This window comes from Onychomys torridus, chromosome 23 (assembly GCF_903995425.1).
Source record: "Onychomys torridus chromosome 23, mOncTor1.1, whole genome shotgun sequence".
Lineage (NCBI taxonomy): Eukaryota > Metazoa > Chordata > Mammalia > Rodentia > Cricetidae > Onychomys > Onychomys torridus.
Window position 1 is genome coordinate 53,965,562 of NC_050465.1, and position 13,996 is coordinate 53,979,557.

The 13,996-nt window shown below is 38.9% G+C and overlaps 1 protein-coding gene across 2 annotated transcripts in view; it reads right to left on the minus strand.

The window, feature by feature from the left end:
* Ikzf2 (IKAROS family zinc finger 2) overlaps positions 1–13,996 on the minus strand; it is a 154,774-nt gene that overhangs the window by 12,088 nt on the left and 128,690 nt on the right. For both annotated transcript variants that reach the window (XM_036172734.1, XM_036172733.1), the window contains one exon: positions 4,260–4,397. In XM_036172734.1, the coding sequence (XP_036028627.1) occupies positions 4,260–4,397 (138 nt within the window). The remainder of the gene's footprint in view (positions 1–4,259; positions 4,398–13,996) is intronic.

The window sequence follows — 13,996 nt, forward strand, 5'->3', positions numbered from 1 at the left end:
ATGTTGGAGGTTAGCCTGGGATTCGTACCAAGAGTCTGTTCCCAAAACAAAAACAAGCTACAAAACGACAATGTAGTCCACGTGTGAACCAAAGAAGAAATACATCACAGGCCTAGACACCACATGAAAAATATTGGCAGGCAAAAAAAAAATTGTAAAATTTGCCAGAAAAGCAGTAAAGGCAGTCAGCGGGGTTGCCCCACAAATTGAATATGCTAATTGGTTCTGAAATGAGTAGTCTGAAGTGTGGCAGTTTTGCTTTAGGTTTTACACTGAATTTTCATAATTGCACACACCTAACAGTCAAAATGAAACCTGGGTGGGGACTGTCCCACACCACATCCATTTCAACTCAGATGACTTCTCTCAAGTTCAATGAAGCTCATGTGAACTGAAAACAATGACTGTAACAGAGTCTGCTGTTTCCTTCTTCACAACAGCCTCTCATGCCAAAAGCCGACCTTTCTACCGCACTGGCAATAATAATGCACAGAAAGTTGGTAATAATACTTCAAGGCTTTACAGTTAATCATCTACACAATACTTTGAAGTTCCCCAGGATGTAGGTGGGGTTTTGTTTGTTTGTTTGTTTGTTTGTTTGTTTTACAGATAGGGAATTGAATATACCAAGATTTGAAGTCATTTTTTCTGTGCATCACTGGTAGGTCAGAATGCTAACCCTGGGCGGTCTGGTTTGAGGGAATGCCTGGAATATGCTATAAATTTTTTTGTAGCCAGATTTTGAAATTTGACATCATATGAAGCAGCTTGACCGCCTTGTACGTTCATGGGAAAAGACCTGACACTTTTTTCCTTGATTATATAATCTGAGGTTTTTCTTTAATAAATGTGAGTGCAACTTAACTCATTGTATCTGGATTTATACTGTGTAGAAGTAAAAACAAATTTTCTAGATAGTTCATGTCTCAATTGTATTAATTACATGACAAGACATTTACCTAGACCAAAGGTCTAGATACACACAATAATAGCATCATTTGTTGGAGCAAACTCCATAACTCAACAACTTTTTTGACTTTATTTGATGTAATAAGAGGATAAAAGTCTATTTATCTTTTCAGGTCATATTTCATCACACAAATAAATTATAAAGGCAGGTCCATGAGAGTATTCCCAACATTGCTTCTTTTAACCAAAAATACCATCAAATTTCAATTTCTAGGAAGACTTCATTTTCCTCCAATTCAAAGAGCACTTGCTTTTCTTCTTAAATATGCCTTCAGTGCTCTGCCATACTCCCGAATCCTGGCACTGCCTTTTCATCCTTGGCATCACGGTGCCCGGTCTGCTCATACTATCCCCTGACCCAGGAAGACATCAAATCTTACTCTGCATTGGTGATGGCACTGATATCAATCATCCAGTGGCCTCTTATCAGTTAAACCATGACATCCACAGGCTGGAGCAGCACACAGTGCTTTTTCCTCCCACCCTGTTGCTTCAGCCTTGCTTTCTGCCGCTCTTTCATTGAACTTGAATTATCTGCTAAGGGCCTTTGATGCCTGCAGACCCTCGTCTCTGCATGGAGTATACAGTCTGCCAGGTGTCGGGTATATGGACACCTCTCATCTCATTCTCAGATCTGCTGCTCTGCATGTTCGAAGCCTCCCTCAACTTCTCCACCAGCTAGGTGTCTGTGATCTTGGAGAACTTCACGGACACCATTACTGCGGCGTTTGCTTCGGTTCATTTTGTTATTTTTAACCTGGGTTGCTGGCTAATACGATAAAGGTATACAAAGTGTGACCTTTTAACCTTCTATTTCTAGAATGTTCCATAGCAAGTCTTTTCTGGATGAAGTGGAAGAATACCTCTTTTTCTTCAGACCTGTCTTCCCATGAAGAGCCAGTGTGGGGACAACAAGTTTTGGAAAAGAGAGGCTAGGAAAAATAACTATGCGAGCCATGGAGTTGATGGGAGCCATACTGATAAACAAGCCTCCCCTCATACTACTAACAGAAAGGGGGAAACAGGTAACAGGACAGGAAGAGAGAGGAGGAATAAGTACAGATTTCTGAGATGCCAGACAAGCTATGTATATGAGACAATTAACAACTGTAGTGGCAACCCACCGATGCTTTCCCTGCTAGGGCATCTGTCATTGGCTTCCTCCTATCCTCAATACAGTTCCTTATTAAATATGTTCACGGAAGGGAAAGGAGACTTACAGTGCTCTCAGGATATGACTACAAACCCAGAAAAGTACAGCAGGAAGTGGTGTTAAGCATGTAGTGAGGGTGGTCGAAGCGCTAGCTAATATGTAAGAACAAATGTTAAAGCCTATAACATCAAAACCCTTCATCACTTGCCTCCTCCCTAGCCTGGCCCCGCTGGCCCCAGTGCCCTGCCTTGTCTCTTTCTAGCTCACCCCTATTGTGTTTTAGGGCCATCACAAGAGCCTCTCCTTGAGAAGGACTAAACAGTCTGGGAAACGGGATGACACTGAAGCCCCAGCTATTAGAAGACCCATCCTTAGCTCTCCACCATACATGACACAAATTATAGAAAAGCTCCATAATATACAGAATTTCTTCTCGACAAGAAGATACAGTTATGAAAAACTCTGGCTTTTATTTGGGTAGAAATGTATTTCAGAGTTCTGTAAACGAATGTAAAAATAACTTAGTAGAATTTGTGTGCATCCTCCAATCAAAGGCCAGAACTGCAATGGGGGAGCATCACATGAAAAAACTAATAAGGACATTATGGAGTATCTCTGGAGAGGTTCTGCATGCTGCTAAACCTACTTCAGTCCTCTGCCTCAAGTCAGCCCCCAAACTAAACAGGTAAAACAGTTGTTCTCAAGCAAACCTCTCTCTCAAAAAATATTTACATTATTATTCATAAAAGCAGCAAAATTATAGTCATGAAGTAGTAACAAAATAATTTTAGGGTGAGGGTCACTACAACACAAGGAACTGTATTAAAGGGTTGTTGCATTAGGAAGGTTGAGAGCCACTGATTTAGAACAAAACAATGTTCTGAGTAGGCAAATGCAGCCTGCAATGTTAAGCAGTAATAACATTAAAGAGAATGGCCTATTTACTGGTTCTTAGTATTAATGCCCTAAAATCTAGTAGCAAAATAATCATTTGAGAGACATTTATTATATAACCTATTACATTTAATTATCATAGTATACCTAGGACCAACACATTCATACACTGGATAGTCAGTGCAGATTTGTCAAACTCCAAGGCCCACAGTTGTATAACCTCCATGTTCTGGGTCCTGTGCTAGCCTCACTCATCCCTTTAGTTGACAGAATCATTCTTTATGTAAGGGCTCTATGTAAAATAACGATATGCTTAAAATCGTGAAAAAATTCAAATTAAAACCATAAAATCATTAACTATGTAATAAACATACTTCCACAGCATATTATGTATATAAAAAAACAAACTAAAAAATTTGATAAACCATCTTTGATTTGTCTATATCTAAGTCAATAAGTAAGAATATTTTTAAAGTGACTTAGGCAAATTATACCATCTAGTATTAGGCAATCCTTTTAAAATAAGACACTAAAATACCAATAAGATAGAACTTCTGTTTTTATTTTTATGAAATCATTTGGGTATAAGTAGTAAGATAAGAGAGACTAAGAATTTGAAGAACTCAAATTCATGACTTTCCTTTGTAAGACTGATTAGCTGAATTAACTTGACAGGAGATGTCACACCATCAGGACCACAGTGCATTGTTAGGACAGAGATGTTTTTCTGACAGAATGTGTTTTAGGGGGATGGAGAGGGGTCAAATTTGGGTCTGGGTTGTTTCTTGCATATGTATAAAGTAAAATCACTAATTCCTCAAATAAAGTCTGAGGAACGATCTCAGGTTGATTGCGCACCTCTGAGAGGAGTTACAATGTTAACACCCTCTGCATTCATGCAGGCAACTGAGACTTACGCGGAGCCATTTCAATGGAGAAATACAAGAGAAGACTAGACAGTGCTTCCCTGTGGCATTTCTAATGGAGCTCTGATGCTGGCTGCCATTACTGTGTTAATTCAAACACATGCTATCAGAACTGATTTGGGAGTGCCACGGGAACTCGAGAATCTTGTTCGGAGTGTGTTCCAAAACAGCTCACGTCAACTGCTGAGGAAGACAATCCCATACAAAGTAAAGGTGGCTAAGAGCTGTGGGAAAGAGATGGACCCCTCTAACCCACGAGAGGGACTGTACACAGCAGAACAGGAAGGAATAAAAAGCACAAAAGCATTTGTACCCACCATGGTGACTCATGACCTGCCCGGCAGCCTCCATGCTGACATTCTGGAGATAGTTGTGACAGCGTTCCTTGTGTTCTTCCAGGGAGCTGCGCTGCTTGTAACTTCGTCCACAGTAGTTACACTTGTGAGGCTTACCCACTGTGAAGAGAGTCAGGGTTAGCGTGCTCCTCACCTCAGCAAATGAACAGCTAGTTTCTCACAGTTTGGAAGAGACATTTATATGCTCTTCAGACAGTCTCTTCCTCCTCCACACTCCCATTTAGGTGAAAACAATAAATTGTCTACCAAAGCGAAAGGACGGCAAGGAGATAGGAAGATCACGCGTCCAGGAGTAGGGGAAATACTGAATCAACTCGTGTTTTGACTGTGTTCTCTGTATTCCCGTCCTCGATGGCTGATGACCAAGTTTTACATTATGTGACTATAACACAGATTAACCTTTACCTTTACACAGTTATGCCAGGTTTCACTCATTAAAAAGTCAGATCAGGGCTATCTTGAGAATATACAGAGTGTGTGTGTGTGTGTGTGTGTGTGTGTGTGTGTGTGTGTGCGTGCATGCACATATGAGTTTTACTAAGAGCTGAGAATTTTTCTGAAGAAAAACTAAAAATGCAACAGCTTGAAATGTCACTGTTTAAATAAAAAGGGATTATTCATGGGTACCAAGAAAATTAAAAAGAATTCAAGCGTTGAAAAAAATTATAAATATAACTAGGGAGGGTCTCCCCCCACCCCCTGCACTGGTTAGTAACTGTTCACACATCAGAGCTTTGCAACAAGTGGGTATGTTCTTCTGTAGAGACCCTGCCTTTGTAATACCAAAAATTACCTTCTGAGGTGCTGCGAGCTGGGACCATTAAGGAGAACCACTGGAGCCCTAACTATTTAGTTACCATGGTAATGGTACCCTCCAAAACATCTCATATTATGGAAGGGAATTTCTCCTAATAGTTATGGAGCCACGATCTCAATACAGCCACTAAGACATGTATGTGATGTTTATAGAGAACAACTTTGAAAAAAATCTTAGAAAAAAAAAAAAGCTTGTTTAAAAAAACCTGTATGGACTGAGGGATCTTTGGGGAGAGGATCATCCAAAAGGCTGTCTTGGAGTGCTTTGGTTCTTGGCTTGACATGGGTCCAGAACAACAGACAGCGGTAAGAGGTCAACACCAGGACCCTCAGCCTTGAAGGACAGTGTGAATCAGGCCAGTTAAGCTCCTCGCACGCCCGAGGAATCATTCAGTTTTGCCTAGGGAACAAACAGCAGTCTACTTTTTCATAGTAACAGCCTCACTGTCAGCTACCTCACAATCCCTGTGAGGACCGGGAGGAACTGTGGAGCTGTCACAAGCAGAAGTACTCAAAGCTGCCCAACCTTCCATTTTAGAAAAACAATAACAACAAAACCAAGCCTACACTGTGAATCCTATTTGATGCACATACACATTACAATCAATTATTTCATAATGTAAATTTAAAAAATCATTTTAAACGACATTGCTCTAAGGCAAGATGAGCCATTTTAAAATGCTGGGGAAATATCTGTTTCTGAAAACCAGGTATTCACTGTTCTACTTCTGGAAAGTAGATGTTAACACATGGGTAGAACATAGTCTTCCATGGGAGCATTAAAATGTAAGAATATACTTTTAGATGAAAACAGTTTAAATAATATGTTTCTACAGGTAAGCATACTGCAAGATGTGACACTACCTAATGGTGCGCTCATTTTCTATTACCGTAGAAACAATGATGACATTATACCAAGTAGGTCTACTAACCAATAAATACTCATCACCCACCCAACATTGCAAGCATAGTCCACCATGAAACCGTTCTGTCATCTCCCACCAGCCCTGATGTTGGCTTTATTGCACTGGATACTATGATACCTGTGTCCTGTTTATTTTAACATATTTTCTCCATGTTACTTTAAGCATCCTTTATACCACATCAACCTAACGGAAGTTTGGATATATGCTACTGCTCTTGACTTCTAACCTCTGTAACTCCCCCAATTTACTGGATATGGTAACATACCTATATATTAGTAGATATAGTAATACACACACACACACACACACACACACACACACACACACACACACACACACACTTTTGTCTGAGTATCTTTCCCTGTAGCTGTGATGAAATGCCCTGATGGAAGCAGCTCAGTGGAAGAAAGAGTTTATTTCAGTTTACAACACATCCTGTCTGGGAAGTTCAAGTGGCGGGAGGTCACATAGCCCCACAACCAGGAAGCCCAGAGGCCAGGGTTCTTCACTATTCTTTCTCCTTTTTATGCACCTAAGCCCCGGAAGTGGTACCACTGAATTTTAGGGTGGGTCCCCTCCCTCAATTAACCTAGTTAATATAATCCCAAAGGCCATGCTGGAGGCTGACCAATTCTAGATGACCCCTCATGAGGTTCTTAGTCCTTCTTTATACTGTCAAGGTGACAACCAATATTAACTGTCACAACTTTTTACTGATGCCAGCTCATTTCCCAGCTTCCCTCTTTTTTTTTTTTGAACCTTTTTAATGTGTTTTCATTTTTCTCCCATTTCGTCACTGGGTTATTTTCCAACATACTAGCCCTCCCTCTTCATCTCATCCTGTGCTCAGCGAGATCAATAAGGATGTCAGTAATTAACTTTTAAAATTGAGTTTTAGAAGTATAAACTCAATTTCATCACCTCTTCATCTCCACTTTAGAGCAAGAAAACAAATATTGGGTGACATTCTGGATTCTGCAAAGTCTAACTAGGATACTATTTGATGTCAAAGAAAGTTGCTCTGGAAATATTGTACCATTTCTTTTACTGCTCTCAGTTAGTGAATATATATTTATCAAAAAGAACAGTAGGTACCAATACAATGCTGAAACTGATATGCACGGTGCAGGACAAACCATCATTTTTCTCATGTGTGTCTTACAGTCTGGTAAGGACAGAGACTTGATTTGCTAGCAACATACTATAGCTTGGGATGGTGGAAAAGAATGGGGGATAGTATAAGATGATGGGAGTCTTTAGTATGGGATGATGGAACAGGAAGGTATGTCTCAGGTAGGAACATTTATTACAGGTGGTGATTGTGAGCCTCCCTGTGGGTGCTGGGAACTAAACTTGGGTCCTCTGGAAGAATAGCAAGTGCTCTTAACCACTGAGTCATCTCTCCAGCATGTTGTTTTTTTTTAATTTAATGATTATTTTTATTTTTACCAGTTAAACACAGCCGTATGTAAAGAAAACGAAAACAACGTAAATGAAATACATTAAGCCCTTCCTGTCTTCCCCCATAATCTAATCATAATCCCCAAAGCAACGTTTTCCAATGTCCAATGATTATATCCTATTAAACGATGTACTTATTTTTCTTTGTCCATCAGTGTTAGAGATGATACAATGCCTTTTGGTAAGGATTCAGCATCCATAAACATCCTCTCAGGCCTCCTTTGATTTCAAGTTACAAGATAATTTCAAATTAATGCTATAAAACGGAAATGTCCATTATTAATGGAGATATTAATCATAGCATACTATTATATGGCGGGATTCAATTCCCTGTCCGTTCTTGTACAGTTTTCAAGTTTTCCTATTTAAAAACTGCATTTTTCTTTCATTCTTCTTTGGGGTACTGTGCCCAGGGCTCCTTCTCCCCCCACAGATGTCTCACACCTAGTAAGAACAGTTCTAAACATTCCGATCCCAACCCGTTCTCAGGTCTTTGACATGCCTCCCCCTCCCTTCTTGCCTTCCCATAGCCAGGTGGACTCCGAGATCGCCAGAACCTATGGCGCTTTTGCTTTTGGCTTATTGTATAATTGCAGTCTTGGCAGTACCCACTGATTCTCTATGACTGGCCTCTCTGATTGCCTAAATCTAATGTGTTTCTCTCCCTATCTTAGTGCAGGATTTCCGGGTTGGAAATAAAATAATTTCCCCTTTACAATTCGAAGGCTTTGATTGAACTAACAGTCTTTAGAGTCTTTCAAAATACTTGATCAAATTGTGGTTTTATATGCAGCCTGTTCATTGCAAAGCTCTGAGCATCTGTTTGTATTTGATGTTGTGGAGCGTCTGAAATATGAATAGCATGTCTTTTATCTAGAGTTTAGATGCATGCCTTTCTGCTCATAATAAATGTGAGTCCATCATATATAGTATTTATTAACAGCATGTAAATATAACTATGGACATGTTACTGAAGATGCAGCTAGTCTGTGACTCAACCTTTACATATGTATGTTAATAGCACTCTTTTTAAAAGAAAGGGCTATCGATTGTTTCGTGTCACTTACAAAAACTAATATCCATTGTGACTGAGATAATCAACTGGCTACTTACTTGTAGTACATTTCTAGACTCTATTTCATTCTATTATCTCTATCCATAAATCAGCAAATCAAGATTTACCAATAGAGTCAGTCTTTAAATAAGTCACCCAACCTAGCTTTCTCAAAATTCTCAGAAAAACTGAGGTCTTTTTTTTATTTCCAAAAAAAAAAACAAAAACAAAAACAAAAAAACTATCCATAAGTTTGCTAATGTTTCTAACAGCAAACAAACAAACAAAAAGGAAAAAGCCTGCCTTGGTGCTGACTGAGATCTCATGGAAAGGACAGGCTTAACTTCAGGAGAATTAGTGTCCGTTTACAATGTTCTCGTTTACTTCATGTTTATGTGCTTGGGTGCTTGGCCTGTAGGTACATCTATGCACCACTCCTGGAGCCCACAGAGACTAGAAGAGGTGTTATACATGGTTGTGAACCACTGTGTGGGTGCTGGGAATGAAACTCAGATCCTCTAGAAGAGCGATGGGTGTGCTCTTAACCGCTGAGACTTTGTTCCAGTTCCCACCAATTAATATCGTAGCAGTAGATGTTTTCAAACATCATCGTACTCTATCTCCTTGTTTACTTGGATCGTGTGTGGTATGAAAAGGGTGTTGGATCCTATGCAACTGGAGTACAAATGGTTGTAAGCTGTCAGATGTAGGTCCGGGGATCCAAGCTCACATCTTCTACAGAACAGCAAATGCTCTTAGCCACTGAGCCATCTCTTCAGTCAACATGCTTCAGAATTAAGTGTAGCTTTCTTATACATGATAACTTAAATTTATCTTCAAGTATTTCATAAATTTTGGATGCTATAATATGTGGCAACCCATTCTAAATTCAAATTGCCAATTGTCCATTCCTATCACATATATGAATACACTTGCCTTCCCATAGCCAGGTGGACTCCGAACTTGCCAGAACCTATGGCGCTTTTGCTTTTGGCTTATTGTATAATTGCAGTCTTGGCAGTACCCACTGATTCTCTATGAGTGACCTCTCTGATTGCCTAAATCTAATGTGTTTCTCAGTATGTTAAGTAGATAGCTGCATTATTTCGTTTACACTGAAGTATAGCTGGAGTGTTGGGTGGGCTGGGGTGTTAGAGAAACATTTACTGTACAAAACTGCAGTAAAGTAGAAGGAGTAAGCTCAGAAGATCTACTGTAGCATGTGGTTTAATATACTCTTTAAAACTGCTAGGAGTGTAGATCTTAAGTGTTCTAACCAGAAAAAAAAAATCTTAGACTTCTGAGCAATGATAAACAGTTTAAATTTAGTGATTCAACAACGTACACATATATCAAAACAGCTTTTTGTGCATGTTAAATAACCTTTATCTTTTAAAATAATTAACTTTTAGAAAACATGAACTTGGCTAATTCATATTGGCCTTGAATTTTGAACTTAACAAAATCAATCAATACTTCTCACATTTTCGTAGATTCCTTGGCACTGCTACGAAGGCCACTGTATCATCAATACTTATGGCCATTTTAGTGATCTGTAATAATACTCTGTGATAATACTGTGTCATCTCTCTTCCCTTCCAATTAATACAATGACTACATTTCCGATGATGTTGATGGAGCTGGGAGAGACATTTTCACCTTGCTCCTGATGATCAGGTTTAATTTTCATTTTTTCTTTTAGTATGCTACCAGCAGAAGATTATTCATGACCAACCTTCATGTCAAGAAATTTCTTCCTATTCTGTTGCTGAAAACTTTTATTTTGCTTGAACATTTCATTATGACAAACTTCCTTTTTGCAATTATGAAGATCATTATATGTTCTTTATTGATAAGCTAACTGGAAGAATTCTATTAACGGATTACTAGTAATGTTAAATCAACTTAAATAGTCTCATAATAAGCCCTCTCAACTGTGATATGTTGTCTTTTTCTTCTATTTCTATACTCAACTTGTTGAATTTTTTTTTTTTTTGAGACAGGATTTCTCTGTGTAGCTTTGGAGCCTTTCCTGGAACTCACACTGTAGCCCAGGCTGGCCTCAAACTCACAGAGATCCTCCTGGCTCTGCCTCCCGAGTGCTGGGATTAAAGGCACATGCCACCACCGCCCAGTGTAAATACAAAATTCTTTAATTAAAAATTCAACAAATTGCCAGGCAGTGGTGGCACATGCCTTTAATCCCAGCACTCAAGAGGCAGAGCCAGGCAGATCTTTGTGAGTTCAAGGCCAGCCTGGTCTACAGATCGAGATCTAAGACAGGCACCAAAACTACACAGAGAAACCCGTCTCAAAGGAAAATAAAAGAAGTTTGCATTCATATCTACTAGCATTACTGCTACATAGTCTTCCCCTTTTGTCACACCTGTGATCTGCTAACAGGTAAAGCTGAACTCACAGGGAAAATTTCACTCTCTTTTCTCTCTGGAAGAGATTGTATCTCCGATGCTTTCCCTCCACTGTTTTTCTTTAAATAATTAAGAACTTACCAGTGACATCATGTCGGGGCTTTTGGTTTGGAAAGGTTTTAAATTCCTGTTTCAATTCCCCAAGTGAATAAAGGTTAGCCTAAGTATCTGTTTCTTCATGAGTGAGGTTTGACAAATTCCTTGAAATGCAGAGATTATGTCACCAAACGAATGTACTGACATTAAATTCTTGATACTAGTTCTGGATCACGCTTCCAATGCATCTAGGACTTACACATACATCTTATTTTCATTGCTGACTTTTTTTAGATGTGTGTTCCCTCGTTAACATTGATTGAGCTCAGTTCCTCTTTAAATTGTTCCCTTCATAAAACCAGCTTTTGCACTCACCAGCTTCTCTCTCCTTTTGGTTTACTTATTTTGTCTTTGTCTTTATTTCCTTTTGTAATATACATTGGTTTGAACTTGTTCTTTTTATATTGTTCAAGAAGGAAGTGGAGATGGAGCTGAGCATTTTCTTTGTTTTTAATTACAGGCATTTAATGCCACACATTTCCTTCTTGGCCCTTCCATTCTTAGCATCTTGATACTTCCTGCCTATTCTTGAACATATAATGTATATTTATTGTATCGATTTTATTAACTGCTAAATCTAGCATTTTCTGGATCTGGATTTATGCAATTATTATTCTAATTATGGACATGTTTTTCCTTCCCATGCCTATAAAACTTTAATGGATATTATGAATTTTGTACTAGTGGGTTTTAGCTTTTGTTACCTTTCTTTCAAATGTGGTTGACATGTTCCCATATTCAGCTACATTGCTTAGAATGAATTTGATCCTTATGAAGTTTGCTGCTATGGTCTAAGAAGGGCCCAGAGCATCCTGAGACATCTAGGTCAGATCCTTGCAGAACACTACTGAAAAGTGTGGCATTAGAAGGTCTTCCCACTTTGCTTGGTGAGAAGGAAGGATTCCTAGCCTGGAAGCTCTAAAGTATTTGGTCTTCTGCTTTCTGGTTCTTACTTTCCCAGCATCAGGAAAACTGACCACAATTTAACCTAAAGATCAAGAGGACCACCCACAAATGTAACATCTCTTCCTGGACAGCAGCTTCCTAACCTCCGATCTCTGCCTCTTGTGTTCAGCTAGCTGGGTTGTCTGGCTGAGATGTTGTATGAACATTGCCTCCAGAAAGTCAGCTGGGGCAATTTACAGTATCTGACATCTTTTTTTTTTTGTCACTCAGGCATCAAAGTCCCACAGTGCCTATTGTCATGTGGAAAATTCAGTTATTTCATAGACCTTGTGGTATTCTAGATGATTAAGTTGGCAGGGCAAATCTGGCCCCAACATTCATCATAGTTGGAAGCAAAAGTTGCATTTTTAACTGACAAATACTGAGAAGACATGCAAATCGATACCAAGAAGTCAAGCTAATTTTGTAAATTTTAGTACCAACTCGATTCAGGTAACTGGCACAGTGTTTCTTATGAGTGTATTTCTAAGAAGGTGAGTTGTGACCCTAAAGATTCTTAGAGAAGACAATACGGCCAACATTTGCAACGACCTCAAGAGTTATTGCCAGTCTTTCCTTTAACATCCCTTCCTTCTAGACAAAAATCCTATCCTAACAGACATACTAGCTCAATCATTTCGAGCTGTAACGACAAACTCCAGACCTGAGGAATGGATAGGAAATTGAAGATTCAGGAAACGAAGTGAAATAAAGCTAATGTTTGCATTGGCTTGCAGTTCAACAGCGGTTTCCCTGTCTGTCTTGATAAGGACTAGAAACAACTGGCTGTTCTTGTGTATTAGAACCCCTTATCCCTACCTAAAAGTAAGAGCGAGCCAAATACCCACAAAAGCTTTTGAAGCAGGAATGCTGACTGTAAGTTCATACGGTATTAGGAAGACATATTGCAAACCAAGGCTTGTCTATCTGTAATTTCTTGAAATAGGTCAGTTCAATAGTTTTTCTAGTGAGTGTATAAAACAAATGAAAATATATACATATATAAATTTACTGATAAATTTCTTATTCTTTATGCAGATATAACTATATCCACACAGGAAGAAACACAAAAATACCCACATCTATTATGCAGAAAATACATTTACCATTTGAAGATGGACACAATCAGCAAGAGCACATTAATTACATATCAGATTCACATCCCTTTAACAAAATTGAATATATCCACTTATGAATACTTTTAGGAATGGAAGTATTTGGAGATTTTAATATGATTTTACTTGATGATTGCTTGCAGATTTACAAATCAACCCAAAGGAAGATTATCACTAAAATGGTACAAATGACAATTTAATTTTCCTGTCTTTACCCTTAAGTTTATACTTTGTTTGAATTAGTGGTTTATCATATTGGAGGGACTCTACACATGAACAATTTTAAGTTTCTTGAGCATTTGTATGTGTCTGTGTGTGGTACTTGTGTGTGTGCAGGTGTATTTATCCATGCCCATACATCTGAGGTCAATGTCTGCTGTCTGTCTCTATTGTTCTTCACCTTATTATTCATTCATTTATCTATTTGAGACAGAATCAGTGAACCTGTGGCTCTCTGTTTTCATCATTTGCAGCTGGTGGGGAGCCCTGGGATCTGCCCATCTCTGTAGTCACTCTCATTAACGGGGTTCCAGGTTGCATCTGCCTTGAAGACATTCTGTTACAGAGGTAGACAATAATATCTACCCCTTCCCACCCAAGAGACAATGTAATCTACTTGCTCAGTTTCAATGGTGTTTATCACACTCCATTTATTCAATGAGAAGGTCTTTATGAAGTCTGGCTTCAGCCATTGTTTTAGGGTAAAGAGAGTCCTCTGTACAAATGAATATGGACTATGAAAGGGGTATTTGTGGTCCAGGTGGTTCCTAGGGTTAAAGCTGTACCCATTCCTAGTCACTCTTTGACCCATTTGTAATAAATACCTTACTGAAACATTTTTTGAAATTGAGGATTT